The 15,724-nt window shown below is 42.4% G+C and overlaps 1 protein-coding gene across 2 annotated transcripts in view; it reads right to left on the bottom strand.

The window, feature by feature from the left end:
• Positions 1-3,161: 3,161 nt before the first annotated feature.
• ELP1 (elongator acetyltransferase complex subunit 1) overlaps positions 3,162-15,724 on the bottom strand; it is a 76,670-nt gene continuing 64,107 nt past the window's right edge. Inside the window, exons 31-36 of one of the 2 annotated variants that reach the window (XM_062207800.1) lie at positions 14,647-14,760; positions 14,062-14,173; positions 11,623-11,750; positions 11,006-11,160; positions 9,028-9,103; positions 3,162-4,820 (exon numbers count right to left, since the gene is read on the bottom strand). In XM_062207800.1, the coding sequence (XP_062063784.1) occupies positions 4,753-4,820; positions 9,028-9,103; positions 11,006-11,160; positions 11,623-11,750; positions 14,062-14,173; positions 14,647-14,760 (653 nt within the window). In that variant the 3' untranslated portion in view covers positions 3,162-4,752. The remainder of the gene's footprint in view (positions 4,821-9,027; positions 9,104-11,005; positions 11,161-11,622; positions 11,751-14,061; positions 14,174-14,646; positions 14,761-15,724) is intronic. The other variant, XM_062207799.1, reaches the window with a different exon arrangement.

The raw sequence follows: 15,724 nt of genomic DNA, 5'->3' as shown, positions 1-15,724 counted from the left end.
TACAGGAGTCTGAAAGTCTCTAACTATGGTCCTTGGTCACACCTGCACTCAACAGCACATACTCAGTGTTCAGAAGAGAGCTGACATCCTCCCATCTTCAGGGAGAAACCCTAAGAGCTGCCCCCTCATAGCCTCCATGTTTGCCTAAACAGCCTTGGAAGGCCCAATGTGCCTGGCCTAGGATCCAGGCCTGGTTAGTAAGCACACACGGCTGGCAACAGCAAGCTGAGGCAGGGAAGCCGAGGTGGAGACAAGTAACAGCCATGGAAGGCCACCTGACGGGGCCTGGTTCAGCAGAGACGACTAAGTCTTGTCCTGGAGAACTAAGCACTCAGCCAGGACTTGGGTACTTTGACTTGAGAGAGGTGCATCTTGTTCACCACGGTTTCTGTCCAAACCACTCCACCATCAACACTCCATGAACACTGACAGATAGGCAAGCTGGAGTGAGTTCTTAACCTTTGGACTCTTTGGCAGGGAGCTAAAACCTATGAAACTCTCTCAGGATGTTCTTAAATGCATAAAGTCTATGCACTCCAAGTTAAGAACCTCCAAGGCCAGCGCTGTGGCTTAACAGGCTAATCCTCCGCCTTGCAGCGCCAGCACACCGGGTTCTAGTCCCGGTTGGGGCGCCGGATTCTATCCTGGTTGCCCCTCTTCCAGGCCAGCTCTCTGCTATGGCCCGGGAGTGCAGTGGAGGATGGCCCAAGTGCTTGGGCCCTGCACCCGCATGGGAGACCAGGAGGAAGCACCTGGCTCCTGGCTTCGGATCAGCACGGTGCGCCAGCCGCAGCGGCCATTGGAGGGTGAACCAATGGCAAAGGAAGACCTTTCTCTGTCTCTCTCTCTTACTATCCACTCTGCCTGTTTTTTTAAAAAAAAAAAAAAAAAAAAAGAACCTCCAAAAAGTGAGGGTTTGACAAAGAGGTAGATCTCTGAAGGATGGGAGTCATCCTTGGCCTAAGAGCTCACTTGAAAATGAAAAGTACCGGCCAGTGCCATGGCTCACTAGGCTAATCCTCTGCCTGTGGCGCTGGCACCCCGGGTTCTAGACCCGGTTGGAGCACCGGATTCTGTCCCAGATGCTCCTCTTCCAGTCCAGCTCTCTGCTGTGGCCCGGGAGTGCAGTGGAGGATGGCCCAAGTGCTTGGGCCCTGCACCCGCATGGAAGACCAGGAAGAAGCTCCTGGCTCCTGGCTTTGGATCGGCACAGCGCGCCAGCCTAGTAGTCACTTGGAGGGTAAACCAACAGAAAAGGAAGACCTTTCTGTCTCTCTCTCACTGTCCACGCTGCCTGTCAATAAATAAATAAATGAATAAATAAAATGAAAATGAAAAGTACCAACATAAGGTTGAACAACTGCAATTTTTTTCAAAGCACTTTTGTGAATTCTCTCACTCGATTCTTACAATTGCTCTAGCAGAAAAAGAGAATCCTCCTCACACACACACAAAAAGATGAACAGTTTTAGTATGTGGACATCATCGAAGCCCAGTGAGTCTCAACTGGAGGCAATTTTGACCCCTACAGGTCATTTAACAAGATCTAAAGAGAGTTTTGGTTATCAAAGCCAAGGTCGGAGTTTATACTACTGGCATCTAGTGAACAGAAACCTGAGAAGTTGCTAAAAATACTCCAACGCTCAAGATAGTCTCACCCCCAAACCCAAGGTGTCACTGAAAAACTCTGCTCAGCCCTTTGGGTATACAAGGCTGTGGGAAACCAAGGTTCAGTAAGGTAAAATAACTCTGTCCAAGGATAGAACCATGGCTCAAAGCCTTGTTCTATCCTTTATACCAGGGCATCTTGTTCTTAAATTTCCTAGGACTTGAGCAGCATTAGGGAGCAGAGAGAACACTTAATACAGGAATCAAGAGCAGGCCTTCAGTGCAGAGGGGCGACAGGTAATGGCTTAAGCAGCAGGTCCCTGCGACCCTCGTGGCAGACAGGGATTGAGATCCAGGCTCCTGTTTGGCCCAGCCCAGCCCTGGCTGTTGCAGTTATTTGGGGAGTGAACCAATAGACAGAACATTCATTCTCTCTCGCTGACTCTATGCCTTTCCAATAAGTAAAATTAAAAAACAAAAACAATACTAGGTTCTCATCATACTAGCTTTGGCTTGTCTGTCTCCTTGGGATGTGTATAGTCACCTAGAGTTCAAGATTTTCATCCTTACCCCAGTTACCAAAAAATATACACAAGGACAAGCCAAGGCTCCCACAGGCATGGCCAGGTGGTGCTTCCAAAAAAGCACAGGTATGTGGAGACTGGCACAAGAGGCAAAAAATGTAATTTTGTTTCTCAAACTTATAATCACCTTCAATTACTAAGAATTACCAATTTTGTTTATTTCTAAAGACAACTTTTTCAGTTATGGCTATAAAAAATTCACAATATGTACATGTATGCACATTGTGGATGTATAAAGTATCTGTATAAATATATAAATTTATTTTAAAATTTGTGGCAGTGCTGAGAAATTACACAAACCTACACTCATAAAGACATAATAAAAACATTAGCTACTGCCTCAGTTTTTTAGAAAGTGTACTTTGAAATCTATGTTGTTAAAGATTACAGTGCTCTCCAATTTCCCTCTTGATGTTTAGAACATTTGAGTAAAGTCTGATTCAATGGAACTAAGAAATCTAAAAGTTTTGGCGTACTACAGCATGAACTTGCTTTGGGACCCAGCATAAATGGGACAGAGTACACATTTTTGGAAAGAGCATGTACTCTTCTAGAACTAGCAGAACTTTTCCCCCACTTCAGGCTCAATTTTTGTCCAAGAATCCTCCCTTGGCTTTGTTAGCAATTTGCTTGCTTTCAATTTAAACAAAACTTAAAATTCTGCTCAGACAGCAGAGAGTAATCTGACTGTAATCAACAGTAATCTGCATTTGTACCAATTTGTTCCCTGTGAAGATTCACACCGTTATCAACAGACCACAGTCTACCACCCAAACAAGAAGTCTACACTACATTGAAGTGCTAGGTAAGCGACTATGCCCATTTACCATGCCAAAGAGTAGTCACAAGGTACTTTCAACTCTTCAATAAGGGGCACTGAATGATAGCAAATCCAGAAGAGTTAGGAGTCAAAAATTAAATTTCCCAAAGCAAAGTATATGATCTTGTTCTTCTTTTATTTTTTTCTACTATTTGGCAAAAATGTTCAAACACATTAAAAAGGTGATTGATATGGCAAATGCTGCTAGATTCTGCAGTAAGCATCTTGCTATACTGGGGAAAATTTTCTTCTTCAATATTTATTTATTTGAAAGTCAGAGTTAGTTAGAAAGAGGGAGGGACAAAGAGAGAGATCTTCTATCCACTGAGGGGTTCACTCTCCAGATGACCACAACAGTCAGCACTTGGCAAGGCCAAAGCCAGGAGCCCGGAGCTTCATCCAGGTCTCTCATGTGGGTGGCAGGGGCCCAAAAAGCCTTAGGCCATCTTCTGCTTGTTTTCCAAGGCCATTTGCAGGGAGCTGGATCAGAAGTGGAGCAGCCAGGACATGAACTAGTGCCCATATCAGATGCTGGTGTTGCGAGCAGTGGCTTAATTTGTTACACTACAATGCTGGCCCCCAGGGAGAATTTTTTTTAAATTACACTTGAGTAAATCTATACTCTGAGGATCAAAAGCAGTGTTTCCTGTTTATGTACAGTAATGAAAGTCTAGTTTTGGTATTAAAAACATGAAAACTTTTTTACTTTACCCAATGATTAGCCACAAAACTGTTGTCAAAATGAACAGGGCCTTTTCTGGACTCACCAAAAACAAAACATTTTCATTTATTCCAAAGGAAATAACTGAAAGTTCTTTTGAGAAACTGAATGAAACAGAGGTCAGCTAAGCACCACAAAGAAAAATGTGAAATGACCTAGACACTGACAAAAACATTCTCTTTTAAAGGAAGCAATATTTGGAGAACAAACAGTAATTCACAACCCTGTATGCCATACAATACCTACCGGCCACATGACACTGGTTGGGAAATTCTAATCTGTCCCAGCTTTAACACTGCTAACTCTCTAGTTGGAAACAATGAAATGGTCCCTGTGGAGAGTGTGACTACAGGAGGCTCAGCCCAATTACACCTGGAAGCACAAGACCCGAGAAGGTGCTAAAAACAGAGCTGTCAGCATAGGAAGGCTTGGAATTTCACAGTATACATTTCATTTTTTTATTCTGCTTTAGTTACAGTGAAGAGACATCATTTAAATGACTATAACCAAACACCAGTAGCTCTAATAACCACGATATTTATATCGAGCGCTCTCTTCCAGTAACATAACAATTTAGAAACATTATTTTACTTGTCTTTAAACTTGAGGTAGAAGCCATGAAATGTTATTCCCAATCAACAGACAAAAAACTGAAGCACAAAATAATTATGTGACTTGTCCAGGGTCCAATATGAATCAGACCTAAAGCTGAGAGTGAACCCAATGTCACCATTACCAGGAATGTGCTCTCACACAGCACTAAGTAATAGCATTTAAAAATATGCTATATTAGTTAAAGCTTAAAAAGTTTTTCTAATAATTAAGACATACAGAAAATAAAATAAAAATAGAATCGCTTGGTGTCTGCTGAAGTGTGGCACACACAGCACTCCCAGCAAGGCATTATTTGCTCATTCTCAACAGCCAGGCCTCAAGGAACAAGGGGTGGAAGAACAACCAGGAACAGGCAGGGAATGGTCTATGGTCTCCTCTGTCAGAACCCTCCCAGCTGGGCACAGTCACTCTAGCAGGCTCAGCTTCCACTGGGTTTTTCTGTTGATCTTTGGCGGTACAAAAAGCTCAGCATCTAAAAGACAGGGAGGAAAACTGTGAGGCACACTCTGATTGGTGGGGAGCTGAGAAAGTAACTAAGTGGAAGAAACTGGGTGAACAGGCTCTGCAGCTGCATGACGGCCACCAGCACCGGAGTTCACATGCCTGTTACACTTGCAACCTCGTGGTCAGAGCCCTACCTTGAGAAGGACTGCACTTCAGCTCCAGGTATGTTTACCAGTGATTCAAGGAAGAAGAACGTTCTATACTCATATTGAAATTGGAAGGGAGTGGTGGTGTGGCCATATACATTTAATAAAACTCATCATATTTACACCTAAGATCTGTGGGATTTACTATTTGTACAACAGCTTAACTGTAAAAGAGCACCAAAAATGTGGTGGCTTGTAGGCAATAAGGAAAGCTAATAGAAATTCTACAGACATGCTAATCAATGAAGATATCCCTGTTTGAAAAGTAAAGGGAGCAGGGGTCAGGGAAAAGCCTTCATTGTACCTAAAACTCCAGGCATGCTCTAGATTTGAGGGATCTTATCTAACTGAGAATCATATATAGGAAGTAGAGGTAATATGAAAAATATGTATATATAACGATGTTCTCTCCCATCATTATTTATGATAATTAAAAGTTCTAATAGTACATCTGACATGAGCCATAAAGATATTAAAAATTATTTTCAAAGAATATTTTAACAATGTGTGAAAAATATAAAATGGCTTTTAAAAACATCATGGGGGCTGGCACTATGGTGTAGTGGGTGAAGCGGCTGCCGCAGTGCCAGCATCCCATGTGGTCACCGGTTTGAGTCCCAGCTGTTCCACGTCCAATTCAGCTCTCTGCTATGGGCTGGAAAGTAGTAGAAGACGGCCCAAGTGCTTGGGCCCCTGCACCCACATGGGAGACCTAGAGGAGGCTGCTGGCTCCTGGCTTTGGATCGGCACAGCTTTGGCCGCAAGCAGATGGAAGACCTCTCTCTCTCTCTCTCTCTCTCTGCCTCTCTGTAACTCTGCCTTTTTTTTTTTTTTGACAGGCAGAGTGGACAGTGAGAGAGGGACAGAGAGAAAGGTCTTCCTTTGCCGTTGGTTCACCCTCCAATGGCCGCCGCGGCCGGTGCACTGTGCTTATCTGAAGGCAGGAGCCAGGTGCTTCTCCTGGTCTCCCATGGGGTGCAGGGCCCAAGCACTTGAGCCATCCTCCACTGCCTTCCCGGGCCATAGCAGAGAGCTGGCCTGGAAGAGGGGCAACCGGGACAGAATCTGGTGCCCCGACCGAGACTAGAACCAGGTGTGTCGGCACCACTAGGCGGAGGATTAGCCTGTTGAGCCACGGCGCCGTGGCTAGATGCATGACTAGAAATTGTCAAATTTAATTTTCCTTGACATACTTTAGAATCCAGATTGTCTCAACAAATCACATAGACTTTATAATTTTATATATATAAGGATATTTCAAATCATTTGTGGAAAATCAAAATAAAAGATAAGTTTATCCTGGTGCAAAAAAAATTGTGAACTTTTGATGTACTCCTGGATACTCTGGCTCTTTACCTACCCCATCTTCCCAAAACAAAAAACTAAGCAAAAGCCCACAAGAGTTTTTGATTACTTTGAACCCTAGCACTGAGAAAACATGACTTAAAGTGTCAAAAAGGTCCATAATTTCATAAAGTGCTTGAATGAGACTTTTTCTTTAAAAAATGTTATAAAGTACTCTATTTCACTTTAAAAACTGCGCATGGGGCAGAGGTTCATTGTTAAGTAGCTCATTAAGACACTCATGTTACACACATATCAGAGTACCCTGGCTCCAGTATCCTGCCGATGCACTCCCTGAGAGGCAGCAGTAATGGCTTGAACAGTTGGGTTCCTGCTACACACCTGGTAAACCTGGATTGAGTTCCTGGCTTATGGCTGGGGACCCAGCTAGGGGCCATTGCAGTATTTGAGAAGTGAACCAGAGGATGGGAGCTATTTGTCTATGTATCTCTCTGCCTCTCAAATAAAACACTTTTAAAAATTAGGCATAAATACAACTATATTTGATCCTAAACTTACCTGAGAATAAACATCAAGTATTAACTTTTTGGCAAAGACAGTAATAATTCTGACAAAAGCTGGATCAGAAGTGGAGGTGGAGGCGGGACTTAACATCTTCTACATTTCCATGTTTGGATTTTATGGCCCTAAAATAATTGTTTTGAAGACTCTTCAATTTTCGCAAGGACCTCTCTTAATCCTTTGATAGTGAAATCTTTCTGACTTGAAGTACTTAGTCTGCTATCTATCAATTTAAACAAGTCTAACTCAGCTGTGATTCAAGCACTTTTCCCATATTACTTGAAACCATTTAATGAAAGTCAACATTTCTGCAAGACTTGCAATTCTTCTGTATGATATTACATTGCAATGAAGCATGAGACAATCAGAGACAATGACTCATCAAGGTGTCAATCCTTCTGGGGACATGTGAGTAGGCAGTAGAGGAATATCTGGGCAGGACTAATTTTGAGAGCCATTTATTAAAACCTAATCCTGGATTATGAGAACTTTCCTTTTCTTATACAACCTTGACACCACAAGGAAATTAATAACAAATATTCAAATAATGAGGAATCCTCAAATATTACAGAGTGATTAAGGCTTAGCTGGAAAATGGAAATGTTCTTTCATGTGGAAAGCCTTCTATGACACCCCAGGGAAAGGTGTGGTCGAACCCAACCTAAACATTATCATCAAACCAGCATCAGAGACCACAGGGGCAAAAAATCTCAACTGGGTTGGACAACAGTGTAAACTAAGCAATTAACAAGCTGCCTCAGGTCTAAATTGAATTTTTAGCATCTCACAAATAAGCGTGAGGTTGAAATTGACACTAAAACAGCTTGCCAGACTCCAATAAGAGGGGAAGCTAGGGTTACGATAATTACTGTTCAGATGAATGACCTTTAACTGTGATAGAAGGGAGCTGTTCAAGGCATTAAATTTAAACCAAATCCCGAAAGGCTACTTCAAATGTTAGCAAAATATCATTGTGCAGCATTTAAGTGAAAAAATTTCTGAACTGCTACATGCTGAAGATACAAATAGCAGTAAAAACTGCCAATTAATTTAGAACCTATCACTAACTTTCCACAGCAATGAGACTTTGGTGTGTTTGACTGACTCCCCCACCCCCCCACCTCCCAAAGAGCACATACTCAGGCACCAGCTTGATGTCAAAAGTTTCTACCCACCTTTCTTTATGGCTTTTAACTTTTCGGGATACGTAATCTCATTGAGAACAATCCCCCTCTAGCAAAGAAATACAACACTCAAAGTATAAGTAAAAGACATTTTAACAAAAGGTGTAAGTAAATAGGAAATGAATTGTTAACATTTCTTGGATTTGCCTTCAAATTATACCATCAATCCTAAAGATGACACAAAGATCCAGCCTATAAGCAAGGATTATGAAAATGCCCTCGAGGTTCAATGCATAATTGCCAATAGCCAAAAACAGCAATTCCTAAGAACCTCTTTTTAAAAGGAGTTAACATTCTTTTAAAATATTTATTCTTATTTATTTAAGGGTAGAGTCAGATACATACATACATATATATATATATATATATATACACATATATATATATGAGAGAGAGAGAGAGAGAGATAACATCTATCTGCTGGTTCATTTCCCAAACCCTGCAGGAGCCAGGGCTGTGCTAAGCTGAAGCCAAGGACCAGGAATTCCATCTGGGTCTCCCATGTGAGTGGCAGGCACTCAGTAATTGAGCCATCATCTGCTGGCTCGCAAGTGTATCAGCAGGAAGCTGGATGGGAAATGGAGGCAGAGATAGAGGCAGGACGCCATCCTAGGTACTCTGATGTGGCATGCAGCATCCCAAATGGAGGCTTAACCTACCGTACCACAACACCTGTCCCCAGAAGAATCTTTCTAATGTGTATGTAAATATAGACTGTTCAGACTCAAACTGTCACTGTGATATACTTGTATGGACAAGTATATGCCACTGTCAGTAAATTTTTTTTTTAATTATACATTCAAAGTTCTACTGGATTTCACTGCACCAGAACCCCATCTAGGAGCATCAAAATGACCACACTAAAGATGTATTCTTAGAACTGAGGTAGAATTATAGTTAATAACCAATCTCTTTTTACACTTCTTTCAACACTGACAAATATTCCTTCTGCTTAGCATTATAATAAAAAAATTCTCACCAAGAACAGGAGCAGAAGTCTTCTGTTGTTGGTAAGAGGCCATGATACTATTTGCAGTAGAACTGGGACCTAGAACCTAAATAGAAAGCAGACTGTATCAGCAAATGCCATCTTACACTTCTGATGACTGCAAAAGCCAAAGGTCATGTCTGGTGTAGTATCAAACACAGCAATTTTCTTTTTTCCTATGTGATTTTAATTTGCCACCTTCTACAGTTTCATCTCAGACCTCTAAATCTCCTTTGTCCCAGAAGAACAAGTGGGAAGGGTAGGAAAATTAATCCTACAATGCTCTACCTTTTCCAAGTGAGCAAGCCCTACCCCAAGGGGAGGGGGGACAGTACAAAAAGTTACAGAATACAGAGTATCTGTTACACGCAAGAGTTGTGGGAAATGCATATTTTACATGAAAACAAATATAAATATGTGCATCCTCTGGAGCAGAATGCAAACTCTGCACACATTGCCAAAGGTAAAACACAGGATCTCACAGGAATTTCAATTCTGCAACAGCCTCTGGACATAGGCCAGGCTCTCCGGATTGCTGTCACTCATCTTGGAATGCGGTCCCTCAGCCTCAGATCCAATACCATAAGCTCAAAAGCACTTCCAAGACATCCTGAACATATACTAGAACATATGCCACATATTGCTTACCAAACCTAACCAACCAACCAAAAACACATTTTCCTCATCATTTTCCCTAAAACAGTCATAAAATTGGTATTAGCAGTTAAGGGGGAAGGGATATGTAAGGGGAAGGCACATATAAGTTGTTAGCTTCACATTCACTACAGTTTTGAAGATAATTATTACATTTCTTCTAGCAAACACCTATTACAGCAAATTAAAGTGTCTGTGGGGCCCTGATTCTTATTTTTATGCTTTGTAAAGTACTTCAACTTAAGTTTCAAAACATTCCAGTGAAGCACAGTGGGGAAGAATTATCCCTATTTCAAAATAAGGAAATCAAGACCCAGTAGGCCTATGTGCTTCTAAGCAGTGAGTTGATCGCCATCCTCTCTCAGCTCTCAGCCTGCTCTTCTATACATTGCTCATGACTTAGGGGGCCTTACAGAACATTCCTCCTTGTCAGCTGGCTCCCTGCTATGCTCTATTGGAAGAAAAAAAGGATTTGCTTGCTTCTGCCCCAACAGCAGCTGTTCTGTAAACTTGGAATCAGCCTCATCATGCCCTTTCAGAAATCTGAGGAGCTGGCTGTCACCCTCTTCCCAGAGGTTCCAGATGCAGCCCTGCAGGCTTCCACATCCAAGTTTCTGACATGTAATAGTCACCAAGGTTTCTCTTTGTAGACGCTGCTTCCTAGACACTACTACTTCTGCATTCCTCCTCTGTATCCCCCCTTTCCCTTTTGAGTGCTCCACCACTTAACCAATCCATACACTACAGTTTTCTTTACTAGCCTGACAGATCAGTTTTTCTGAATCCAAATCAAAACTCTTAATGATAGATTTGAGGTAGGAGAGTGAACAGAGGAGCAAACAACAAGCAAAACAGATGACAATACATTAGAATTCTTCATGGGACACAAAGCTGATTCAGCCCTAAACATTAATAGCAAAGTTCATTGCAACAACACAGAAGTGACAAGTCACATTTTCCATAAAACAAAAGGAAAAATAATTTTCTGTGGTTCCTTTAAAGAGTCTGATTCCATCCATGAGTTCCAAACCTTCGGCCAACACTTATACCCACTCCCTAATGCAACCGCATGGAAGGCCAGGGGTAACCATCTGACTTTCCCATCTACTCCAGGACAACTGCTCCATCCAGAAGGGAGAAAGAAGAGCCCATTTATACCTACACCAAGATGTGCTAGTTTCTCTACAGGCATATAGAAATTTCTACTGACAGCCCAAACACAAAACTAAGATAATTTAACTATGGCATGTTATGTTTTTAAGCACAGAAAGCATTTTGCTTGACTTTTATTGGGTTGTGTGAATATAAAACTTACAGGCACGGCTGAATTCTGCTGGTAGGTCAGAGTCCAAATTTCTGGAAGTGATCTTTCTACTAACTGCAGAGTGTCTTGAAAGGTCTTCTGTAACTCCCTTCCTTGCTCATCAAACTCAAAGAGAAAGAGTACCTTTAAAATACGGTAGACTTCATCTAAAGAGAAGAAATTTGAGAAAGCGGTAAGTTATGTTCCTAGCTCCCCTGCTTGAATCATACCATAGTTCCCTTTCAAAGCAAACACTTCTAATATCACATTACAGTTGCTTCTTTCCACATTTTCTTCTCTCTTTGGAAATGCTCATATAATTCAACACATCTACTGCAAAAGGAAAACAAACACACCGGGGCCAAGCTGGCAGCAGTGTCCTGCAATGTTCTAGTCCAGCATAGTGCTAATCTCTCACACGTCAGCTGGGTAGACACCAAAGGAAGGAGGCTTCCAGGTGTCTGGTTGAGAAGAGCTGCTTCCAGAACACGCACTGAAATGACCCTTCCTGTTCAGTCTTTATCTTTCCCAGATGGGAAACTGTGTTTTAATTATCTACTGAATTCTATCCGTGCTGTCCAGTTACTGTTTGGGGTGGCCAAGAATCACTGCCAGTACTGAGAATATACCTTTCAGCCTGTCAAGGCTCTGGACCACCTCATTCAGAGCCTCCAAGAGGGCCAGATCCTCCAGCGGACTCCCTTCTTTGAGGCTGTGCTTCTTCCGCTCCGCTTTGCGACGGTTCTTGGAAGATCTCCTGTAGAGTCAGGGAGCTGTTTAAAAGGGGGTCCCCCTGTGATGCACTGACAAAAATGAATGTAGTTGCTGGGAAACTGGAGTCTACAGATGGTATTGGTATTGAGGGGAGGATGGGATAAAATGGCATCACAGTGATAAAGCCACACATAAATGTGGGAGGGGTCTTACAAGCAGGAAATAATAAGGAAAACTCTAAAAAGGGATGTTTTGCTCCAAAGTTTTAATTGAAATACGTAGTAAAATGAGGTTAGTTCTGGTAATAGGATGGAACAATGAACAGAAGAACAACCAATGCAGATTTTAATATAATAACATAAATAAGTTTAAAGACAAAAATAAAGAAGGCGGATAAAGACATAATAGATTAAAATATGAATATAATGAAATATATATGAATCCCATGCCTTCCCGGCTCAGAGATCTTTCATTTTGTCATTTGTTTTGTTTGGGACTTTCTCTCCCCAACTCTTTTTTTTTTTCAAAAAGGATTTATTTATTTATTTGAAAGGCAGAGTTACACAGAGAGGGAGAGGGAGAGGGAGAGGGAGAGGGAGAGGGAGAGAGAGAGAGAGAGAGAGAGAGAGAGAGAGAGAGTTCTTCCATCCGCTAGTTCACTCCCCAAATGGCTGCAATGGCCAGGGCTAAGCCAGACCAGAGCCGGGAGCTTCATCTGGGCCTTTCATGTGGATGGCAGAGGCCCAAGCACTTGGGCCATCTTCTGCTACTTTCCCAGGCCACTAGAAGGGAGCCGGATCAGGGGCCAGTACTATGGCACAGCAGGTTAAAGCCCTGGCCTGCAGTGCCGGCATCCCATATGGGTGCTGGTTCAAGACCAGGTTACTCCACTTCCAATCCAGCTCCCTCCCTGCTAATGTATCTGGGAGATCAGAGCAAGATGGCCCAAGTGCTTGGGCCCCTGGACCCTCGTGGGAGACCTGCAAAGAAGCTCTTGTCTCCTGGCTTCAGATCAGCCCACCTCAGGCCATTGTGGGCATTTGCGGAGTGAACCAACAGATGGAAGACCTCTCTCTCTCTCTCTCTCTCTCTCTGTTTCTACCTCTCTCTGCAACTCTTTCAAATAGATAAAAATAAATCCTCAAAAAAAAAAAAAAAAAAAAGAAGAAGAAGAAGAAGAAGAAGCAGAAACAGCAGCAGCAGCAGCAGCAGCAGCAGCAGCAGCAGAAGAAGCAGCAGCTAGAAAGGAGCTGGATCAGAAGTTGAGCAGCCAAGATACAAACCAGTGTCCATATGGGATGCATCTCAGGTGGTAGTTTTACCCATTAAGCAACAATGCTGCCCCTCTCAATTCTTTTTTCTTTTTCTTTTTTTTTAAGATTTATTTGTTTATTTTGAAAGAGTTACAGAGAGAGAGGAAGAGACAAAGAAACAGAGATCTTCCATCCACTAGTTCATTCCCCACATGGTTACAACGGCCAGTGCTGGGCCAGGGTAGAGCTAGGAACTTCTTCCACGTCTCCTCCCACAGGAGTGGCAAGGGCTCAGACAGTTGGGCCATCCTCTGCTGCTTTCCCAGGCCATTAGCAGGGAGCTGGATCAGAAGCTGAGCAGCTGGGACAGGGACTGGTGCCCATATGGGATGCCAGCATCACAGGCAGAGGCTTTACCTGCTATGCCACAAGGCTGGTCCCTCCCTAACTCTTGGAAGTCCAGTTCTAGTTATCTTTCTTGCAATTTCTCATCATCCCATATAATGTCATAGACTCTTGCTATGAATTGCTAAACATTGTTTAAATATATAATTTTGCATTATTTCATGTCTCCCAAACAAAATAAGTTCTTATAAATCAAATCTCTTTCAAAGTTGTTTGTAACTGTCGCTGAACAGAGCATACAGGTGTTCAGTAAATGGTTCTGCCAGATTGCTGGGTAATGTGCAATGATTAAAGTGCAATGATTTAATTTATATTTTAATTTCTTCCAATCCTGATTTTGAACTGAAGAAACCTGAATCCTTTTTCTTCATCATTTCATTTTTTTGGTGCTGCACATTATAGTCACTTAACATTTGTTCAATGAGTAAAATCAGATGTCATATAAATTGTGTACCCAACAGAAGAACCTCATGGGCACTGGGCAAAAACATACGTCACAAAGCTGTAGAAGGAAACATTTCAACATAAAGTCTAATGTTTCTGTGAGACTGGGAAAGTCCTCGCACAACTTCCACATAGCTTTGAAGAATATCCTCCCCACTCCCACCTTACTGTCCTAGTAGAAAACCTTCCTTGCTTTTACTTTCCTCATTCACCCCAGGGATGGTCATTTTGATGAAAACATAGGATACATACGCTGATATCCTGGAGTTGCTATGGGAGTATTTGCTACTCATCTCACTGCCACTCACAATACTGCTAGTTTCAGAGAAGAGGTCTGCCTCTTGACCATGGGGCATCTCATCATCTAGAAAAGAAGAACCAATATACCCGAAAACATTCTCTGTTAGCATGGGTTCACCTTCAAGAGGTTAAGTGGATCACAGTCAACCGGAGCACATGAATGGTATCACAAAGTTATTCTCAAAATGAATGAGACAACACTGAAATAAAGTTATTTTTATTATAAATCAGTAGTTTACCAGAGTTCTTTTTTGGTTTTGGAAACATGGAAACTTCTTTAGTGGAAGAGATATGGTCACTGCTCTGTTTGGATAAGGTAGTGGGAAGGTCTAGCAGAAATCTTGTCCTGCAAAGCCTCCCCTAACACATACAAGCAAAGCCATCCACGGCCCCTGAGAGCTTGAGCAACAGCCTCAGCCTTCCCCATGGGGTCAGGATTGTCAAACCACAGGGAACACCGAGCAGCTTGGACAACGGGTGGTACTGACTGACCTCCACCTCCCACCAGGTATCAAAGGTCTTCGCACAGACACTCACCCAGATCCACCTGCTGTGCTTGCTCCTTGAGCTCTCGAACCACCAACAGACGTTCTTTATGGCGGCTGAATGTGGCTGTCTGAGACTCCAGAAACGCCATGTAATTTTTATAGGCTGGTAAGGCAAAAGGAAAAAGAATTTGAGCACAATGTTTAACCAAAGAGAAAAAACTAAGCAGGGAGGTACTGGATTAGAATTTAATAAAATGAAAGAGGTTATTATGTCTCTCAAATAAATGAGCGCTAATGAAATAAAGTTCAGATTCCAGATCTCAGTGTCATCAATATCATACCAAAACACTCTCAACTACCAAACTTGAAATCACCTGAATGGAGATTTGCTATCTAACCCAAGAGAAGACTGGCAAATAAATGTTGTGCACAGGAAGCTGTTAACAAAAATAGGAGGCAAGTTACTTAAATGTTTCTTCCTAAGCATCTATTAAAATGCTCATGAGCTAATAATGTCTAAAAATTATCATCCAAGAGAAAAACACACAAGAGAAAAAGGCCCTAGTAGAATATACGAAAACAACACGGGGGCTGGCACTACGGCTTAGAAGATTAAGTCTCCATCTGCAGCGTGTGCATCCCATATAGGTGCCAGTTTGAGTCCCGGCTGCTCCACCTCCCATCTAACTCCCTACTAATGGCCTGGGAAGGTAGTGGACGATGACCCAAGTGCATGGGCCCCTGTCCCCACGTGGGAGACACAGAAGAACCTCCTGGCTTCGGTTGGCCCAGCTCTGGCCATTGCAGCCATTTGGGGAGTGAACCGGCAGACAGAAGACCTCTCTCTCTGTCTCTCCCGCTGTCTGTAACTCTGCCTCTCAAATAAATAAATCTTCAGAAATATATATATATATAAACAAAATAATACTACTATCCAAGGATACATTTTACTCATAGATATTAATCTTATGCAGATGGATTATTTGCATGTTTCTGGGTCCTTCTTAGTGGTGAAAATCCAAGTAAGAGCTGGCCAGGCAAACTGTTACAGGATCAGGAAGGATGTTTTCAAAATCTAGTCATGGGGCTGGTGCTGTGGCACAGCGGGTTAAAGCCCTGGCCTGAAG

Source organism: Lepus europaeus, chromosome 12 (genome assembly GCF_033115175.1).
Source record: "Lepus europaeus isolate LE1 chromosome 12, mLepTim1.pri, whole genome shotgun sequence".
NCBI lineage: Eukaryota > Metazoa > Chordata > Mammalia > Lagomorpha > Leporidae > Lepus > Lepus europaeus.
This window is presented reverse-complemented; position numbering and strand designations above follow the sequence as displayed.